Below are 21638 nucleotides of genomic sequence, written 5' to 3' on the forward strand. Positions count from 1 at the left end.
CCCTCATAATTTTTATTAATTTCAGCACAGATTCCTTGAGAGTTCTGTTCCTAACCAACTGTGATGTTAAATAATGCATGCCCCTCCCTAGCACACAATGAGAAGTTTGTGTGTGGTATGAAAGCAGCTTTCTTTCCCAATGAAATGAAAGGCCAAAGGCTTCAGTCCAATTTTCTCCTAGAAAGATACAAATGACTATTTAGTTTGGCGATTTAAAACCCAGTTTAAACCACACTAAAATCTTTCCTCAATCAATGAATTTTTTCCTTCTAACAAAACTGTAAAGAAATGGGATTTTAGTCAGTGCTTGATTTGGCATAGAGCTGAACCTTTTAAGAGTAAAACCAATTCACCTGTTTCCAGTTAAATTTGTAATCCTGTAGTAAAGATTTGACTTATGCAGTGACAGAAACCTGTTGGATTTTGTTATCTAAGAGATAAAACTAAAAAATATTCAATCTTGGTCATTTTGAGAAAAAAAATTACCCTTCACTTTCATTTCTTTTGTTTTTCTTTTTTCCTCAAACAACACCTGACACTTAAAGCTACCATATTCAACCATGAACATATATCATTTTGGTCTGCCCTTCTAAAATTTGTTAAAAATAAATACTTTTGCTTAAAATGATTAATTTCAGGAACTACTTTCTTATAAAAGAAGTGGCAGATTAAATTAATTTTACTATATTTGTGGTAAATTGCAAGCAGATGACCATTAGTTGCTTTATGGTATTAGTTCTGATGTTGAACCCTGTATTCTGATGTAAGTGGCTTTGTACTCACAGAGCATTTTCAATCTGCACTTAGAAAAATAAGATATCTACCATTCAACTATCTGAATTGACTAGATTTGACTTTGAATTTGATTTTTTCTTTTAGAATTTGGATTTTTAGGGTAGGCCAGAAATTGAGTAGCAGGTGGGTCATTGATAATTAGAATGGTCTTGTCATTAAAGGGACTCTCCATGGTTTCTTTCTTTATGCCTAGAAAAAAGATCATCTTTCACCTTATTTTAACATATTCCATTCTATTCTCTCTATTTTCCCCTGTTTCTATGTATTAAACACATTTCTTACTTTCCTCAAAAACATTATTTGGATAGCACAAACCTAATTAACTTCCCAAACAGATTTCAAATGATTAAGACAAAATATTTTCTTCATGACATGGATACCGCAGAGGCTCTGTGCCTTGTGCAATTGCAAATCAAGAATGGTAATCTCCTTTTGCTACAGACAATAAGGGTCCAGTGCTAAGCAATCTGGTTTACTGTGACCCTTTCTGCCTTTTGTAGTCCCATGATGCTTTATTTCTCTGTGTCCTTCCCAATCGTTTTAGGTCAGCAAGGGGAGGAGAAGTAGCAAAGTGATTGATAGAGGGTAGAAGACCCCACTTGTTTTTATTGCTTCATGCTACCAGACTACATTTAAACTGGTCTGCTTTGCTCAAACACTGTCCATCATAGAGAGCCAGACTTAGGAGGGAGATAGAAGCTGAAGGTTAATGTAATAATTTACTTCAGAAATCTGAAGGGTTATTGTGAAACTGACCAGCTGCTCCTCAAATTTCCAGAGGTCAGAGTAGGAAAAAATAGGTATATGTAGCTGAAAGAAAAGTATGGGTTTGGGGTAAGAGAGAAGCTATTAGAGGGAAGTTATGAGATCCCTGGAAACAAGATAGCTCTTCATAGTTTGCAAAGCAATTTCCCAGCACTTAGCACAGTGCCTGGGACATAGTAGGTGCTTAAAAAATATTTATTGTTTGATGACAAGAAAACAGTAAGAGAGTCGAAAATACATCTGTCTCTTCCCCCTCCATTTTATATGAGGAAACAAAAGTTCAGAATGTTAAGTGACTTTATCATAGTCACACAGCTTCACAGAATGAGATGGATCTCTGCCAGATTCTACAGGGTCTCTTCCATCTCTAAGTGCTATAACCGATGTTCCTCTTTCCACTGCACTTCCTCTCCAATGGAACATTTTGGATGGCTTGTGGATCTTCTTTCCTATAGGAGGGAATTGGATTGGACAACCTACTGACCTATTTTCCAGCTTCAGTATTCTATGATTTCCTATATTTTATATAGACATTGTGACACTGCATGGTATGGACAGATGTAGCGTCTGATCTGATCATTTATCAGATAACCCTTCCGAATTAAGTTTTATTTAGCTGAAGTCAGCATAAATGGGCTATTTTATTTTTCTTTTCTATTTGATTTTCCCTTTCTTTCTTACTTTCAGTCCTCATTTATAATCAAAATTAACTGCCTGTGAGTGATAACACACATTCATACATCTCCTCTTTAATGATGACTCGATGTTTTGCAATCATGCTTGTTTAATCCTATGCCATTACTGATTAGACAAATCCTCTTTCCCTTCCCAACCCCATACACCACTAGAATTCCAAAATTCTCGATTCAGCATTTTCTCTGCTTTTTGTCATTAACTCAGTAATAATAGGTCATACATTATTACCATGGAGATATAAATCTTAAATGACAGAAAAAAGAAAAAATTGCAGTCCAGAAATACCAGAAATACGAAATTATAAAAACCAAATCCAATAGCCTAAGGCTTCAGTGTAATCCACAGTATGCTGTCTCAATAACCCGGGAGCCAGATGAAATATGTTGATTTCCCAAAGGAATCCAAACCTTAGAAAACATGTACTTAAGAGTTTGTTCTCATTTTCTCCATTCTTAACAGGGTCTTCTTTATTGCTTCTCCTCAATCCCATACAAGTGTGGGTTATATGTTGGGGCAGCTAAGAGTGGAATGGGTTAGGAAGAATGCCAGAGATGTTATATGATGAAAAAGTGCTGGGGAAGTATTTGTTTTTCCCAAGGTTATGTTTAGTGCATAAATTCTGTTTAGAATTGCAAACACAAGAAAAAAAAAAGAACTTCTGCCTTTTTAATTTGGCACCTTTTCCTAAAGATCTCTCTGATTTTTTTTTTTTTAATCTTACCTCTTTTGGGCATATACTTAAATGTATTTGTCAACATTGGTGTTCAACATCAGGCTAATGTTGAACATTATCTAGTTTTAAGTTCTATGAAGATAAAGACCTTGTCTTAATTATCTCTATATGCCCACAAGTATCTAGTTAATATTTGTACAGTTGATATGAAAACTTTGAATAGTGATGGTAATGAATAAAATGAATGGATGAATGAATGAATAGATGTTATATGAAGAAGCAGGTAAATATTTGTTGCCAAAGAAAAAACAAATTACAAAATTTGGTACAGTATCCTGTTATACAATAGAATTGTAGCAAAGAGCTCTTCTTTCTCTTCCTACTATGACATGTTCCTTTTTCTAGTTCAGCGCTAGAGTGCATTAAGCAGCTCTCTTTATGCATATGACAGTCCTGCAATTAGGGTAAAATACTGTAATAATGCAACATTTGTTTTCCACTGACAATGAACATCAATCTCTCTTCTACATGTGATATATGATCTTAACCTCTTATATTCGGCGTCTTAGACATTAATCTAATATAGTGTCAACATGATATTAAATATTTACCATAGTATTTATCTTTCCTTTTTGGGGAGGGGTGAAGGTGGAAGAGGAAGCATTGTTTCATTGATTCTTCTGTTCTCCAATACTCAATTTCCCTTCCAACTGACCTTATACAGGTCCTACTGATGACAAATTTCCCATGAGACTATAACAAAGACAAAGCTTGTCACACCCATGGTTTTAACTTGCTTCCTCTGACAACTGCAGTCTTGTGTCTCTAGCAGAGCACATTAGTACCATTCCATTTTATTTTCCCAACAATGCCTTATTTTTGCTGACAATGTAAAAGGAAAGAGAATCTAAGATTTCAAAATCCTAGAGAGTAAAGAGACCAGGTGCCCAGTGCCATGTACTTGTTGCCTATTTTAAAAATTCATTGAATCTTGAAAATAGTGGAAGCATCCAATCCTTGACTCAGCAAATGTTAGGACTAAAAAGAAGCTTAGATATCATCTCATCTGACCCTTCTCAGGTTATAACTGCTGCCCAGATAGGTAAACTGATTTGCTCCCGGTCACACAGCTAGTTTCTGGCAGACCTAAGACTATAATCTAGGTTATCTTTCTCCCAGAATCATGAATCTCACTACAACTACATTTTATGGAGACTCCTACACATTCTTTTGCTTAATTTAATGCCAAGTGACATTTCTGTTCAGAAAAGAAGGGGGGATCTTGGAACCAGTGCTTCTTGCTGTGTTACTGTATACTTCTTTGTTGGAAATGAAACTCAGTAATGGAGGAAAGGAAAGGTACCACAAGACTAGAGAGAGGCAAATATCCCATTTATCAAAAAGAAGAAGGTAGATTCTGCAAACTATGAGTCAGTGAACTTGACTTTGATTCCCAGAAGAATTTTAGGAAGCATTAAAAATCATAATTTGTTGGGAATATATATGTGGAATGTTGCAGAATGAAGTAAATAGGGAAGTAACCAAGAAAACAATGAAAGGGGGGAAAGAGGCTGGGGAGAGTCAGAGACACGAGAAGGGAGAGAATGAATACATTGTGAATATTTAATGATCAGATTTGGAGAAAAGAAAAAAGATGAATAATCTCCTTTTGTTGAAGAAGTGAGGTGGGGTCTGCAGTTGTAGAATATTGCACATGCTGTCACTAGTTTTACTGAACGTGGAGAAAATTTACAAGGGGAGGTTCATTTGCTAGGGTGGAGTATATACAGAAATTAAAGTAATTTAAAAATATATTTCATAAGCTTTTGAAAACAAAAGTGATGATCACTAATGAGCTTATTAAAATAAGCCATACACCTTAGAATTATGGAATGTTGAGAACTAAACAGGTCTTCAGGATCAAGTCTTACATGATCTTTTTATAAAGGAGGAAACTGAGATCCAGATTGGTTATTATTTTCTTATGGGCATATACTGTTAATTGGTTGCAGAACCAGGTCTTCCGAGTCCGAATCCCATTCTCTTTTCATTATACAACACATTACACAAACTATTTGTCCTTATTTGATATGAAAACTAGTAAGTCAGGGGAATATCAGGTTTGTTGTGTCCCTGGATTGCACAAAGGCATTTGACAGTCATGATATCCTTTTGGACAAGATACAGAGATGTAAGTTTAATTATAGCACAATTAAGTGGGTTTGGAATTGACCGAAGGATTGAGTAAATCCAAATAGTGATAAATGGATTGGCTATTCACCTGGAAATAGGTCTTCAATAAAGGGCTACATGTCTCTTTTACATTATTAGTGATGACTTGGGCAAAGATATAGATTTAATACTTCTTATATCCATGGCTTACATGAAGTTGGGAGGGATACACTAAAGGACAGAAACCAGATTTCCAAAGGGGAAAAAAAATCTTAATAAGCAGAAACTTTGAACCAAATCTAATGAGATGAAATTTAATACTGAAGTGGATTTTGATCCTCTGTCTTTTGAAGGTCTAAATTGATCTACCCTTCACAATTCTCTGCTCTTACTTTTCTTTGTATCTCCTTTGCACAATGTCTGGCACATAGTAGTGCTTAATAAATGTGTATTGACTGATGATCCCTGTAAGCTCTTGTTTTCCCAGCTTTCTATTTTCTCCAAATTGAGATTAAGTCATTGTGCTTAGGAAATTGATAAGATTTCAATGCCATGGAATGGCCCTCTACATCCACCTGGAGGCCCCCCACCATATACAACTTAATGTACAATGCAATCTGATATCCACTGTAAGCTATGTCCATTCCTATATCTTAAGACTTTGATCATTGTTTAAAGAACTAATTGCAAGCTATCATCTGTCATTTGAATGATGCTATAAATGAATGTCAGAGCCTTTCTTGAAAGCTGATTTGAGAGAGAAAAATGTTTGGAACCAGACATTAAAGAGAGGAAGGAGAATTAGAAAGGTTCCTTCCAGTTTTTAATCCTATTATCAAACTGAATTACTACAGAAGGTACATATGCATCTTCAGGTGCCCCCACAAAATAGTAATTTTGAATTATTTCAAAGATGATGTATGAGCAACATTTTTCCATTCAATTCCACAAACATTTACCAGGCTCTTAATATGAGCCAAACATGAGAGAATGGAAGGTAGGGAAGTATAATGTATTTAAGTGCTTAAGGGAGCTTCGTAAATCAAATTATTTTGAAAACAAATAAAATAACCAGCAATAGAGTGCACCCTCTTTATGCCCTGCAGCAGTAGGCTTCCTGTTTTATGAGGTTTGAATATAGTTTAGCAATTCTGATGTCTCACCAGTCTCCTTAATAAGATTCTACCAGTATCGCTGATATTATGTTCATAATGACTCATTGCCAGGAGCCTGGCAGTGATCAATCTTTTTGGCAGGCAGGTAGTGCAGTGGATAGAGTGCCAGTCCTGCAGTCAGGGAGACCAGAGTTTAAATCCAGCTTCATAGACTCACTGACACTGTGACTACCATCAAGTTATTAACTTCTCTCAGTTTCTCCATCTGTACAATGGTCATAATAATGGCACCTATCTTCTATTGTTGTTGAGAGGATCAAATGAAATGGCATTTGTAAAGCACTTAGCACAGTGCCCGATACATAGTAGATGTTTAATAAATGACTGTTTTCATTCTTTCTTTTGGTAGAGACAGATGAAACAGTAGAGAAAGTAGCAGAATCAAAGATTATGGATTCAAATTCTTGTGATCTTGGACAGATAACTTCTTTGGATTTCAATTCCTGATCTGTATAATAAGGGGGTTGAACTTGAAGACCTTTAGAACTTTAGAATCACAGTTCCAGGTCCATCCTGATCAATTAAAATCAGCGTTGATGAATAGATGTCTAAAATGAGCATGTTAGTGATGGCTCTGCTACTTCCAAGTGGCTAAAAAATGCTTTTCTTTGTCTCTCTTGGTTTTCATCTGTGTTAGCAGCATCGTGCAGGGTAAAAGGAATCAGGACCCTTATGCCAATGGTCTAGGATGGCCAGTGAAGGTTCTAACATCCCCAGTCCTGTGGTGCGGCAGATTGACAAGCAGTTTCTGATTTGCAGTATATGCCTGGAACGTTACAAGAACCCCAAGGTACTTCCCTGTCTGCACACTTTCTGTGAGAGGTAAGTAAGTATTTTGGCTGTGTGACAATGGAAGAGTGTCCATCCTCAACCTACAGCAGCCATGCACTTTCCCAGAATTCTACAGTTACCCAATGAGACAATAAGTCTTTTGTTCTCTTGTTAAGACATCTAGTCACATAATCATAAGTTGCCAATTATTTGCTTTATTCAAACAATTGCAATTAAGAAACACCAACCAAACATCCACTAATTATTCTGACAAGGCAGGGAGGGAGCGGCAAGGAGCTCATCATTTTTACTTTTAACATTTTTATTTCGCTTTTATCTTTGTCCTCTTTGAAACTGCTTTTGCTAACCACCATCACCTTGTGGAGAGTTCTCAGTGAGGATCAATTAAAAACCTGTCACTTCCTCCCACAGGCTGTCAGATTCTATGCAATCTGACAAATCAATGAATTTGTGAAAGACTTAAGGTCAAAAGAACAGACCTTCATTCTTGCAGATACTTCAAAAGATAATTTTTCAGTCGTTAGCATTTATACACTGAGATTTCATTGTCATAGGATCTGTTTCAACACCAAAACCTGTTTGTGAATTCCTCAACTATGCAATTTTCAGGGAAGCTTATTTTATGATACTCACCTCCTTTGTAGGTATTCTACTTAAGTTCTTGCTGCTTGGAGAAGTCCAATTCCAGACGGAAAAATTCCCCTAAATCACTCTATCCATTCTGAAGAATAAGAAAATATGTCTTTCTCTCTTTGGTTAATATCACCATATTGTTAATGCAGGATAAAAATGATAGTAAACATTTACAACTATCAAATAAGGTTTTTGTCTTTTTTTAACATAGATAGTAGCTAGGTATTCATATAATATCGTGGGATTTAAAAAAACATTTATTTAACTATAGTAAAAGTATATTTTCTGTGGTAATTGGATACACATCATTTGAAAATGTCTTACTTCCCCATTATGGAGAAAAAAAAAATTTTTTTTTTTTAAAGTAAATCAGGGGCTGTCAAAGTTTTCCATTCCATCAAAAGATTTAGCTTACTTTGGCCTTTGCCTAAGTGAAATGGTCTAATATTGGTTTATTTTGGAAGGTTTAAAGTACCAAGAGATGATCAGAGAATTTTCTGTTATTGTTATTCTGGTCTGTGGTTTTGCTCTACTCTATTGTGAAACAATTTAATTTTTCAGTCTTTCACAATGAAGTCATGTTAAGAAGAGGCCATCTCTTCCAAACCCCTCACTTTATAGATGTGAAAACTGACTTGCCCAAGCTCACAAAGCATATATAATATTAATATGTTGAGATTTGAAGTCAGGTTTTCTGCTTTCAAAGCCAGTATCCCACATTGTACTACACTGATTCCCCAAATCCACTTATTGCCATTTCCATGTCTACACATGGATCTGGTGGGAAGCTTTGTCCTGAGAGAGTCCTTTCGCCAAGCACACGTGGAAAGCTAGTTTTGTCATTTGTAACTGCTATCTAAATAGACTCACAATGTTTGGGGAGGGAGGTGTCAGAACCCCTCAGAACCCTGTGCTCACATGTGGTTTTCCCATTGACCGTTTGCATTTTGTTATCTTCCAGCTGAATTGTAGGATGTTTCAGGGCATCTTTAGCTTTCTTCTGTTTCCTCTATTTGTAGGTGCCCTGCCTTAGCTTCTGATGCTTGAGGAAGCTCCACTCTAAGTAAACCATTGAACTTTAAGTTTTACTTCCTAGAATACAAGCTTGTTGTAGGCAGGGGCTGTTTTCTCTATTTGTATTTCTCAGTGCCTGGTGCTTAGGAAATATTTGATAAATGTATTGGCTCATTTATTTTTTTCAAAAATTTTACTTATTTAATTTTTAATTTGTGACCTAAAACAAGCATTTCCATAACATAGTATAATAAAAAGATGATTGCATATGAAACTGCAGATCTGCAGATCTATTCCTTTTAAATATATAATAAAGTTATCATTGTTTCCTTTTTTATCCAAATGCAATTTTTTAAAGCATGTTGATTTATTTTAAAATTGATGTCAATTTTATTTATTAAAATAAAAATTATTAAAGTTGTGATTTTACTTGTTTGGAAAGGACATTATGTTCTGTAAAGAATTTGGAGGTGGATGGACAGATTGCTGCCTATGTAGCCATCTCTTCTGTTTCCCACCTCAAGCTCACATTATTCGTTGATCTTGAATTTGGGCTCAAACTTATTCATGTCACTTGAAGAAGGCTGTGTTGGTGAGATATGAGAAGGAGAATCAATTCTCCTCTTAAACCATAAATTATATTGCCCAACCATCAACCAACCCTGTTGCTTTAATTCCTCAGTCATGCTTAATTTATGCAAAGAAGTGTGCTGGACGGTGTGATGGGATATAAAAGAAGTGTAAATCAAATCAACAAGCATTATTAAGTGTCTGCTATATGCCAAGTACAGTCCAATATGTTGGGGATAGAAAATAATAAAATGAAAAGTCTTGGGCATCAAGAGTTTTACATACTACTTAGGGTAGTGTATTTAGCATACTTCTTGCCATTGGGAATTTTAATCTTTCGCCTGCTCAACTGAAATTTGCTGAAAACTTAGGACTTGTGAGGTTCACAATGGGTTAGAGCACTGACCCTGGAGTCAAAAGATTTTGAGTTCAAATCCGGCCTCAAGACACTTGACATTTCCTAGCTGTGTGATCTTGGGCAACTTACCTTCTGATTATTTCTATTTCCTTATTTGTAAAATGGAGACAATAACAGCACCTACTTTCCAAGGTTGTTTTGATGGTCAAATGAAATATTTGTAAAAGCTCTTGGCGAAGTGCCTGGAACACAGCTGTTATTCTTCATTCTTTCACAGAGAGGATCAATGACATCACAAGGGTGATATCTTGACTTGGGCATGAATGAGGCAAAGTTGCGCAAGTCATCAGCCTCACTCTGGTCAGAGGAGCCCAGTGATGAGACAGAAGATAAGACTGGCAATGACCCAGGATGCAGTGGGTGACATTGGCCTGTCTGAATTAAGGTCTTTCCAGCTCTTGGTCTGTTTAAGTCAATGACTATTCAGTGACCAAGGGCAGTTAGAGAAATGCTTATTTGGATTCTTATTATTAATATAGCAAGGTTAATTATTAAAGTATTAAAAGTTAATTATTTAAAGTATCTATAAAGTACTTTTTATATTTTGCTTTATTTTGCTGAGGCAATTGGGGTTAAGTGACTTGCCCAGGGTCACACAGCCAGGAAATATTAAGTGTCTGAGACTAGATTTGAACTCGGATCTTCCTGATTTCAGGGCTGATGCTCTATCCATTGCGCCACCTAGCTGCCCCTACTTTTTTTATCTTTAAAAGCTTTTTGTTTTTTAAATACATGCAAAGATAGTTTTCAAATTTCATTTTTACAAAATCTTGTGTTCTAAATTTTTCTACTTCTCTCCCCCCACAACCCCTTCCCTAGATGGCAAGCAATAGGTTAAACATGTGCAATTCTTCTAAGTATATGTCCACATTCGTCATGCTGCACAAGAAAAAATAGGTCATACTGGATTTATATCCCAAAGAGATCTTAAAGGGGGAGAGGGACCTGTATGTGCAAGAATGTTTGTGGCAGGTCTCTTTGTAGTGGCCAGAAATTGGAAACTGAGTAGATGCTCATCAATTGGAGAATGGCTGAATAAATTGTGGTATATGAACGTTATGGAATATTATTGTTCTGTAAGGAATGACCAGCAGGATGAATACAGAGAAGCCTGGAGAGACTCACATGAACTGATGCTGAGTGAAGTGAGCAGAAGCAGGAGATCATTGTAAACGGCAACAAGATTATATGGGGATCAATTCTAATGGATGTGGCTCTTTCCAACAATGAAATGATTGAGGCTAGTTCCAATGATCTTGTGATGAGAGTCATCTACACCCAGAGAGAGAACTGTGGGAACTGAGTGTGCATCACAACATAGCGTTTTCACTTTTTTTGTTTGCTTGCATTTTGTTTTCCTTTTCATTTTTTTCCTTTTTGATCTGATTTTTCTTCTGCAATAACATAATTATATAAATATATATACATATATTGTAACATGTATAACATATATTGATTGGATTACTTGCTATCTAGGGGAGGGGGTAGGAGGAAGGAGGGGAAAATTTGGAACACAAGATTTTGCAAGGGTCAATGTTGAAAAATTATCCATGCATATGTTTTGAAAATAAAAGGCTTTAATTTTTTTTAAAAAAAGAAAAATTATATCAAAAGGTGAAACAAAAAAAAGTACAAGAAAAAAATCAAGCAAACAACTCAACCACCACAAAAGGTGAAAATACTATGCTTTGATCCACATTCAGTCTCCATAGCTCTCTCTCTGGATGTGGATGGCTCTGTTTATGGGAATTGTTTTGAATCACTTCATTGCTGAAAAGAGCCAAATTCATCATAGTTGATCATTGTATAATCTTGTTGTGACTGTGTACAGAATTCTCCTGATTCTGCTTACTTCACTTAGCAACAGTTCATGTAAGTCTTTCCAGGATTTTCTGAAATCAGCCGGCTATGAAATATTTTTAAAAATTGTTCACATGCAGATATTTATGTATATATGAGTGTGTGTATATTATGTATAATCATGGTTCATTTAGCTCCTTTTGTCACTCTGGCTTTCTCTTGTCATTTTTTTCTTCACTAGGTGTTTGCAGAACTACATCCCAGCACACAGTTTAACCCTGTCGTGCCCCGTGTGCCGCCAGACCTCCATCTTGCCAGAGAAAGGGGTTTCAGCACTCCAGAACAACTTCTTCATCACAAACCTGATGGACGTGCTGCAGCGAACACCAGGCAGCAATACCGAGGAGTCTTCCATCCTGGAGACAGTCACAGCTGTGGCTGCGGGAAAACCTCTTTCTTGTCCCAACCATGATGGAAATGTAAGTGAGATAGAGGACAAGGAAGGGTACTTTCTTTTGGTTGGGATAAAAAAAATGATATAATGCACTTACACATAAAGCAACACACAGTTCAATTCAGCAAATATACATATATATATATATATAAAGGACCTATTATAGACAAAGTTGTTGTCGATGATGTTGTTTGAGACCTGTGTTCTCTTGGGGGTATGGGGCAATATCTATCAGGAGCAGGACTTGATTAGACTTTCTTTACTTTAAGGCAAGTTCTCTATAAATGATACCATGTTGTTTCTCAAAGCACTCTCATATACCAACATAACGATGATGATTATTATTTTAGATAACATTTATATAATGCTTTCAGGTTTCCTTTCCATAAATTATCTCAACTATTTTTTAAAAGGAAACTTTATCAACCTGGCTTGGAAGTTTAGGGTAAAATGGGGAATAAATTGGTCATCCCCTGAAAAATGTTATCAATTCTCCTTTGGAAAGTATTTTATTCAGTAAAATAAAGAAGAATTCACTTAGCACAAATCCAGTTACTCCCTGATGAGGAGACTAGGAATTATTGATAAATTGTATTTTGCCATATCTATGTATTTATAATTTACTTATGTGTATACAAACACATACATATAGAGATACCACTAAGGGGAAGGCAGTATGTGAGAGAGAGACAGAGACAGAGAGAGAGAGAGAGAGGGAGGGAAGGAGGGAGAGACAGAGAGAGAGAGACAGAGACAGAGAGAGGGAGGGAGGGAGGGAGAGACAGAGAGACACAGAGAGAGAGAGAGAAAGAGAAGGAGGGAGGAAGAGGGAGGGAGACAGAGAGAGAGAAATGGAGAGAAGAGTGAGTTGTGGCTAGAGATGAAACAATTATTTTTTCAATTATTATGAACAAGTCACGATCCTTGGTTCTGGGAATACTGAGAAAAAATTATAGTCATTGCACTCATGGAATTTTTAATTTATCTGGGAAAATATGAAATATATATATCACTGCACAAAAAGATAGGGACAAAGAAGAGATCTAAAGTGTTAGAGAAATATTTAGGTAAGGAGAGCTCATTTTCAACTGTAAGGATCAGAGGCAGCTTTACACAGCCAATGGCACCTGTTTTTCTTGAAAGAATATTAAGATTTTTGACAGAGATGAGGAGGAGTACAGTCTAAAGATGAAGGAAAGGGTTATCCAAATGCACTGAGTATGAGATGGTTCATTGAGTTTCAGATTCAGCTCAGATGCCTGACTGAATAGGTGCTAAAATCTACAAATCTGAAAGAACAGTTAGCACATTGATATTCTGCATTTGTGGTGTAAAGGATAATCGTGTGCTTGCTTAAGTGCCCATATGTTTGACTACAAATGTCATTATTGGAAAATATCCAGGCTCTTATTAAGAAATTCAGGATTGAAATTAAAGCACATTGTCTTTTACTGACAGGCATAAATGACTACAAATAAATTAAAGAGATGATAATGCAAAGGATGATACTTCACATTGTATATTTGTGTTAAATAAGTAAATAAATAGATATAGGTATAGATATGCATGTCACCTGCACTATCTGCTTCCTTGAATCTGTCATCCACACAGTTGCCAAATTGATATGCAAGATTTCAGTATAATAGATAAAAATTAGAAAGAGACCACAGTTGGCATTTAATCCAACCTCCCAACTATAAGGAAAAGGAAGCTTGGGATAGTTAAATTTTTTTTGTCCAAGATCACATAGATAGTAAGAAGAGGTAGAATTCGAACCTTGATCTTTTGATTCCAGAGTTCTTTCTAATATGCCTTATTGCCTTTTTAATGTTGGAAGACTTGGCTCATATCCTTCTCATGCTTTAAATTTTTTTTTTTTTTTTTTTTTTTTTTGCTTAATACCTGAGGACACTCACTTAGGCTCCTTCATCATCTCAAAGGTTCCTAAGTCTCCTTTTTCCTTTTAGATATTTCATTAATTTTTTTAAAAAATATTAGTCTGACTTAATCTGGGAAATCAACATTGCTGCCCCACTTTAAAAAGACAAAAAAGACCATTACTTATAGTTACTTAGTTTTTCTCATTCATATCTGACTCTTTGTGACCCCATTTCAGATTATCTTGGAAAAGGTATTGAAATAGTTTGCCATTTTCTCCTCCAGCTCATTTTACAAATGAGGAAACTGAGGCAAACAGAGTTAAGTGACTTGTCCAAAGTCACACAGCTAGTAAGTATCTCAGGCCAGATTTGAATTCAGAAAGATGAATTGTCTTCCTGACTCCAAGCCTAGTATTCTACCTAAAACTTCACCTAGCTCTCCCTGTATTATCATGGTCAGTATGTAAATTGTTCTGGTTCTGTTTACTTCAATCTACATTAATTCATATATAGATATACATATATAGAGATATAGATATATATGTATATGTATAGATATAGATACAGATATGTATATATACATACACATACATATATATGAATAATGTTCCCAAATTTCTCTGAATTCTTTAATCTATCTACTGGGCCATGTTGACTCTGACCAATGAAAAGGTCTCTAATTATTTTAAGCTCTTTATTGCTGTAAAAAAAATGCTTTGTAGTTTATTTACATGTCCTAGGTATACTGCATAGATTGATACCCTACTTCCCAGCTTGATTTTTTTAAAATGAATTTTATAATTATCTTGAAATTATTTTTCTGTTTCCCATGATTAAGGTTTTTTTTTTAACAATATAATGAAAGTCTCATGATTTATGTAGGTTTGTTTTGTGTTAACTTTTTAATTAATTATAATTGTAATCTCAGTAAATCTACTTATCTGCAGAGAGAGAGATACTCTTTGTGTTTTCTTTGTGTTGTATAGGAATACCTACAATTCCTTATTTTATGTTTGTAGGCAGGGATTTTTAGAACTATACAATACAACAATAACAACAAACATCCTAGGTTCCTCTCTAATCTTATTTTTGAAAGATTTCTGTTGTTTCTATATTATAAATAATGATAAAAGACACAGTAAATGTTTGTTGAAATTATCTGAATTGCAAAGTGGATCTCTAGTACCTTTCAGAGAACAGCTCCACTGTAAATATCTTTTAAGTGGGGAAACAGACAACTGCAAAAAACTAGAAAATTTGGATCAGTGAATGCTGATCCCCAGGATATTAGAATATAATATGTCCAGAGTCAAAAAAATAGGTGATATCAGAGTAGTTATTTCTTCTTCTGATGAGATTATAATTCCTCCATCCTTTTGAAGACCATTTTTAATGAACCAACCCCTAACACCCCCCACCCCCCAAAGTCATTACCTAGTGGCTGCCTCTTTTTAAGCATTTAACTAAATCGGTATTTTTGGACAACAAAAGCCATCAATTCCCATTCTTAAACCTTTTTTGGTTGTGGCCACTAGATGGCACAATGGATAGATATTGGATCTGGAGTCAGGCTTGAGTTCAAATTCTGCTTCAAACATCTATTAGCTATGAGACTCTGGACAAATCATGTGACCTCTTTCATGTCCAGTTTCCTCGCGTATTAAGGTTGTTCTGAGGATCTAATGAAATAAAATGCTAGTAATTATGAGGATGATGATCATGTTGATAGAAACTTAATCTTTAAGAACCTATAGTCAATTCCATATTATGAAGAGGGAAAGAAACAATCATTCATCAAATGCCTTCTAATGTGTCAGGTATTGCTAAGAACTTTACAAATATTATCTCATTTGATCTTCACAACAACTCTGGATGTAGGCACTAATTTTATAACAATTTTAAGTTAGAGACTGAGACAGACAGAAGTAGTCAGTCTCTGAGGCTGGATTTGAACTCAGTTCAAACTTCCTGATTTGAGTCCCTGTTTTATTATCTACTATACTACCTCGTCACTATGACAAAGCATTATAAAAGGACTTTCATGGATTTAACAGACTTTAATACTGACTTCTGTAGCCCAGCACTTTCATTGGATTCATACAGTCTCGGTTCAATACTGGGATCTGACCCCAAAATATCATGGTCTCTCCTTGCTTCCCTATTTATTCACTTTTACAAATCCTTGTAGACTATTTTTGAATCACAGATTTAGAGCTAGAAGAGACCAGGTTACAATAATTATTTTGTATCATTGTTATTGTTATTGTTCAGTCATGTCTGACTCTTTGTTTCTCTTTTGGGGGTTTTCTTGGAAAAGATACAAGAGTGTTTTGCCATGTTCTTTTCTGCCCAATTTTTTACAAATAGAGAAACTGAATCACACAAGGTTAAATGACTTGCCCAGAGTAACACAGCTAATAAGTATCTAAGGACAGATTTGAACTCAAGCCCATTGTTCTATGCTCTATAGCAGCACCTAGCTACCCCATTTTACAGATGGATAAATTAAAGCCCAGGGAATTTAGTTGACTTACCCTTGATCACATGGGTAGTAAGAACAGAACTAGGATTCAAAACTAGTACGACACTCTTTCCACTACACCATATTTTTTCTTTACTTTTTATTCATTTTCAAAGTCATACAATTGCATTATTTTGAATTACTGAACAGCATATGGAACTGCCTCAGTCTTCTCATCTGCAAAATGAAGGCATTGGACTCGAAGGTTTCTGGGTTCCTTTTCTGCTCTAAATCTATGATCCTGTGGAAATCCTATGAATGATGGAAGTGTACAGATCCTGAAACCATGTTGACTATAAATTATATCAACTATATATATATATATATGTTTATATATACATACAGATGTAAATAACCTTGATGCAGATTTATACATCTTACTGTTTTAGCCAGTGTAAACTTGGATAATAATAAGCTATAGCTGACCTTACTCTATTTTTCTCTCCACTTTTTAGAATGGGAATAAAAGTACCACCTGCCTCTTAGTGTGGTAAGGAAAGTACTTTGTAAGCCTTGGATGGCTAGATTAATATACACTTCTCTTATCCTACAAGCTGTTGCCAATTTCAAAGACACTGTTGGGATTTCAGTTGAGAGTTTCTGAGTAAGAAGTGCATAAAAGTAGTAGCAATATGTGTCTGACTTACGTAAAAGAAATCTTCAAATGCATCCAATGTCAAGAGAGTCACTTCAGCAGAAGGAGTGATTGATGATAAACATAAACCCAATAATGGAGAGAAGATGGTAAACATTCATAAACTGCGGGTTGATTGAGTTAAAAGAAAACATCAATAAGTTGACAGAATTTATAAGAAATTGAGGTTAAATTGAATCCAGACAGCAAACCAGAGGGCAGAAAAATCTGCGACCTATTCCCACAAATCTTATTCATCTCATTTAGAAGAGAGCTTGCAATTTCTAAGCCAACAGCTTTGATTAATTAGAAGTTACTGCTTTTAAAAAAAATACACACGCATTCCTTTTCCACATACTTCAAAAGTTTCTGACCAAGTTTCTCTCTTCTCTTTCTCTGTGATATTTGACAAATCAATTTGATTTATTCAGTATTTATTCACTATTCCAGAACTGGAAGGATCCCTACAGCTATCTAGGTCAACCCCCATTTTTTTTTTTTAATAGAGAAGAAAACTGAGACCTGGGCTTGTTGATCAAGGTTATATGAATAGTATCAGATGCCAAAGATATCATGTCAGATTTGTGCTAGGAGCTAGGGTGTGAAGACAAAAATGAAAATGTTTGGAACTTACAATCTACTGAATGGATTTACGTATACAGATAAATAAACACATCATATATGACAAAAAGGAAAGAAATTGGGGAGGGAAAGATGTTCCTGAATGGAGCGTGAGATTCTAAGAAGTGAAAAGAGTATTCAGACAGGGAGTCAGAAGATGAAAGGTTGATTACAGGGGGGAAAAATAAGCTAATGTGCCTAGAAAGTAGAGAGTATGTGGGAGGTGGGGTGCGGGGAATGTGAAATAAATCTGGAAGAATAGACTGGGAAAAATCAGACTGGGAAGGTTTTAAGTGCCAAACTGAGAAGTTTTATCCTAAAACTCAGAGGGTACATAAGTGTTCTTTTTTTTCCTTTCCTTTCCTTCCTTCTTCCCTCCCTCCCTCCCTCCCTCCTTTCTTTCCTCTCTCCCTTCCGTTCTTCCTTTCTCCTTCCTTCCCTCCCTCCCTCCTTCCTTCCTTCCCTTCCTCTTTTTCTTTCTTTCTTTTCTTCCTTTCTTCATTCCTTCCTTTCTTTTTCCCTTCTTTCCTTTTTTGTCTTCATATAATATGCACACATGTATACAGACAATATGTATGCATATATATTTACAAAACTAGGCATGTGTATACATGTATTCATTTGCATGTGGGAGTGTATATCAATGCAAATGCATATATATATAATATATAATATTGCATAATAATACATATAATACATATATATTACACCTATGGTTATTTTAATGTCATCACCATAATTTTATAATAGCTATTATAGGTATGCATAAATTCATGTAATGTTAAAATTCAAAGGGACCTTATAATCAAACTCTTGAGTTGGTAAGGCAAGCATTATTGTACCACTTTACAGATGAAAAAAACTGAGGATTAGAGAGATACATGATTTGCATGTAGTCCCACAGCTAGTATGTAATCAGAGCAGGCTCTTATGAAGTGGGCTTCTATAACAGAATTTCTATTAATATAGAAAAGGCTTGTAGAATCTGGTGAGAGTAAAAATTTCTAAAGCCGGAATTTTAGAGTTACCAAAACAATACAGGAATGGCTAAAATTGACAGCCTTCATCTATTTCTCTGATTCTTTAGAAAAGAGAGGGCAGAATTGGAGAGAAAGAGAGGGAGAATTGTAAAGAAATGTTTTGTTGGCTCCTGAAGCCCAGTTAAACGGTGGAGGGAGGATCCTGGAAATGGGACAGCTCCAAGCTTCGAATCCTTCCAGTTTTATGAAGAAGTTAAGAGGTTTCAACTTCAGATGAATTAAACACATCTTTTAAAATGAGCATTTGTTTTTATTATTTTCTTATTTATGCCAGAAATTACATGCCATCATTATCACCATCCTAACTGCCTCAGTCTGAATAGTTCAGACCTTTCTGAGGTGTGGGAGATCTTTCCCAGGAGAAGAATAAACCTATTTTTGTTAAGCCCCATATGTCTTTTCAGTGCTGGGATTCTTCACGTTGTAAAATTTTATATGCCATCAAGAGTCTTTGAAAAATTAGTAGCATATGATTTGAATTCTCCTGTTGTTTCCTTGAAGAGGGCAACTGGGGGCCACTGTGCTTTCTAAATAGCTGGCTTCCTTATATATACCCACATGGAACTAGATCAGTCCTGCTGCATCTCAGATAAATTGATCGCTGTAGCCAATTGCCAGGGTCAATCACTTAAAACAATTCAGGAGTCTGAAAGTTAATAAAACAGATCCTTCGCTGTATACCAGGAAGCTGCTGTCATGATACAGATTAGGACATAGGGACCAGATTCTGTCATCTATTTGAAGTACTCTGATGCTATCTAGCTTCTAATTAAACCGTCTGGCACAGCCTGCATAAAAAGTAGAAAAATGAGAATCCAGTTTTGGCAGGAATATGCAGCCCCCAAAAGGGTTCTCTGTCCACAGGTCAGCCATGTTCTCTCTTAGTTAGCTCCGTGCCTCACAAGCCAACCAAGGGACACGGATAACTTTTTACACACATCTTTGCTTATTTGAGTTTCTGGCCACCAAAGAAGGTAAGTTCCTTGAATCTTTTACCAACAAAGAAATTAAATTGTGTAATCTAGTCCAATCAAATAAGCGTTTATTAAATTGCGTGATATATGTGAAAAACCCAGGACTACAAAGATAAAAGAAAAACGAGGAACTCTCTTTTAAAATGACCCATCACAAACTTCTAGAACTAATTCTAGATGCCTAACTTGGTAGCTTTTGTGGAAGGAGACTGAATTTAAAGTGAGAAAAATTGAGTTTGAAATTCTAAATCCTAGTGGAACTGGATGGGTTAACTTTCAGAAATGCAATTATATTTTTTATCAAAATAAATCTAAGAGACCAGCTTAGGAAAAACAATAGGTGCTGAAATTATATTCAGGAGTTAGATATAAGTAGGGTGGCTTTTTTTCTAACTCCAGTAATTCAGTTCATTAAGCATTTTTTTTTTTAAGGAAGATCTATGAACTCTTTTAAATGATGTTTCATCTTCTGTGCTCAGGAGTTCTGGGCAGTTCTTATAGTACCATGATGCTGTGGCTAGAACACTGGGGCTGAAGTCAGGAAGACCGGAATTCAAATTCATCCTCATATACTTAGTAGCTGCGTAACCTGAACAAGTCACTTAACTTCTGTTTGCTCAGTTTCCTCAATTTTAAAATGGGCATAATTTTAATACCTGGGGTTGTTATGGGAATCAACTAAGATAATAATTGTAGTAAAGTGCCTGAGACATATGTTAGCCATGATTAGTTATTAGTTAGCCATAACTAGTTATTAGTTAAGAGAGTGGTAGGCTTGAAATCATCTTCATGAGTTCAAATCCAGCCTCAGACACTACCTAACTGACCTTGGACAAGCTCCTTGATCCTGTTTGCCTCAGTTTCCTCACCTGTGAAATGAGCTGGAGAAGGAAATGGCAAATCACTCCAGTATCTCTATCAATGAAACCTCAAATGGGGTCATGGAGAGTCAGACAACAACAACAATTATTGGTTTTATTGTTGTTATTTCCTGGGTTACAGTGCTGAGATTCCTGTCGTGTTCTGGGAAATCTATGATTCTTAGGTTATTCTCGATATCTACCATCTTCAAACTCTATCTTGAAAGAGAATTTTTAATATTGTTTATTGCTCCTTCTAGGTTATCCTTTTTGTGTGTATTTGCATTTCCATTCTGTTCTCTTTTTGTGTCTTTGGTGCGGTTTGCCATTACAGAGCCCAGTTTTTTTTTTTTTTTCAGCCCATTATTTCTGCTGTGCAGGCTATAAATTCTATTCTCCTAATTCTCATCTGTCTTTTAAATCATTTAGGAACATTGTGTTGTGGTTCTATGTTCTCCTCCCATTCCGCAGGGTCCTCTGTCTCATTAAGTCCTCTGTTGAATAATTTTCTTTTATTTCACTTTATTCACATTATTCATAGTTGCCTGAATTCATTTTCTAGATCTGGAGGCCATATTTTCTTCAGTGTCAAACAATGCTATAAAGCTAGTGTTGCAAAGATCTGAACAGACAATAGCAAGCAACTCTGTAGCATCAGTGGAAAGCAGTTTGAACAGCCAGTACTGGGTCAGAGAACTGAGAAACAAAGGCAATGGACAGTAAGAAGAATAGGAGAAAATGTGTGTGTGCCTATGTGTGAGGGACTATGCAGCATTCCACTAACCCAAAGAGAAATGTCAGTGTCCAATGGCATTCAGTTCTATCTACCCAACAGTCATTTAGGACAGAAAAACCATAAATTTTCCAAAGTGGGAAGAGGCTGAGAGGATAACCACCAGTATCAGAGGAGAGAAAGTCTGAAACAGACTGAAATTACCAAAGTTTTCAATTACTGGAAAACTTAAAAGTCATTGAACATAAGCAGATGAATTAACAGAAAAAATATTAACCACAGAAGAAAATATGGCCTCCAGATAATGAAGATGAATGAGTAAGGGATCAGCATGATCAGACTTGGATTTCAAAAATATTAATTAGGCAACCATGTGGAGGATGAATTAGAGGAAGAAAAAACTAAAAACTTAGTTTTT

The 21638-nt window shown here is 35.7% G+C and overlaps 1 protein-coding gene across 6 annotated transcripts in view; it reads left to right on the forward strand.

Annotated features, from left to right (window-relative positions):
- The window catches only part of TRIM2 (tripartite motif containing 2), a 109458-nt gene that overhangs the window by 42659 nt on the left and 45161 nt on the right, over positions 1-21638 (forward strand). For 4 of the 6 annotated variants that reach the window (XM_051967200.1, XM_051967205.1, XM_051967201.1 and 1 more), the window contains exons 2-3: positions 6917-7098; positions 11745-11982. In XM_051967200.1, coding sequence (XP_051823160.1) covers positions 6965-7098; positions 11745-11982 — 372 coding nt within the window. In that variant the 5' untranslated portion in view covers positions 6917-6964. Of the gene's footprint in view, positions 1-6913; positions 7099-11744; positions 11983-21638 lie in introns of those variants that run through there. The other 2 variants (XM_051967203.1, XM_051967206.1) reach the window with 2 other exon arrangements.

Source organism: Antechinus flavipes, chromosome 6 (assembly GCF_016432865.1).
Source record: "Antechinus flavipes isolate AdamAnt ecotype Samford, QLD, Australia chromosome 6, AdamAnt_v2, whole genome shotgun sequence".
In the NCBI taxonomy this organism is placed as follows: domain Eukaryota; kingdom Metazoa; phylum Chordata; class Mammalia; order Dasyuromorphia; family Dasyuridae; genus Antechinus; species Antechinus flavipes.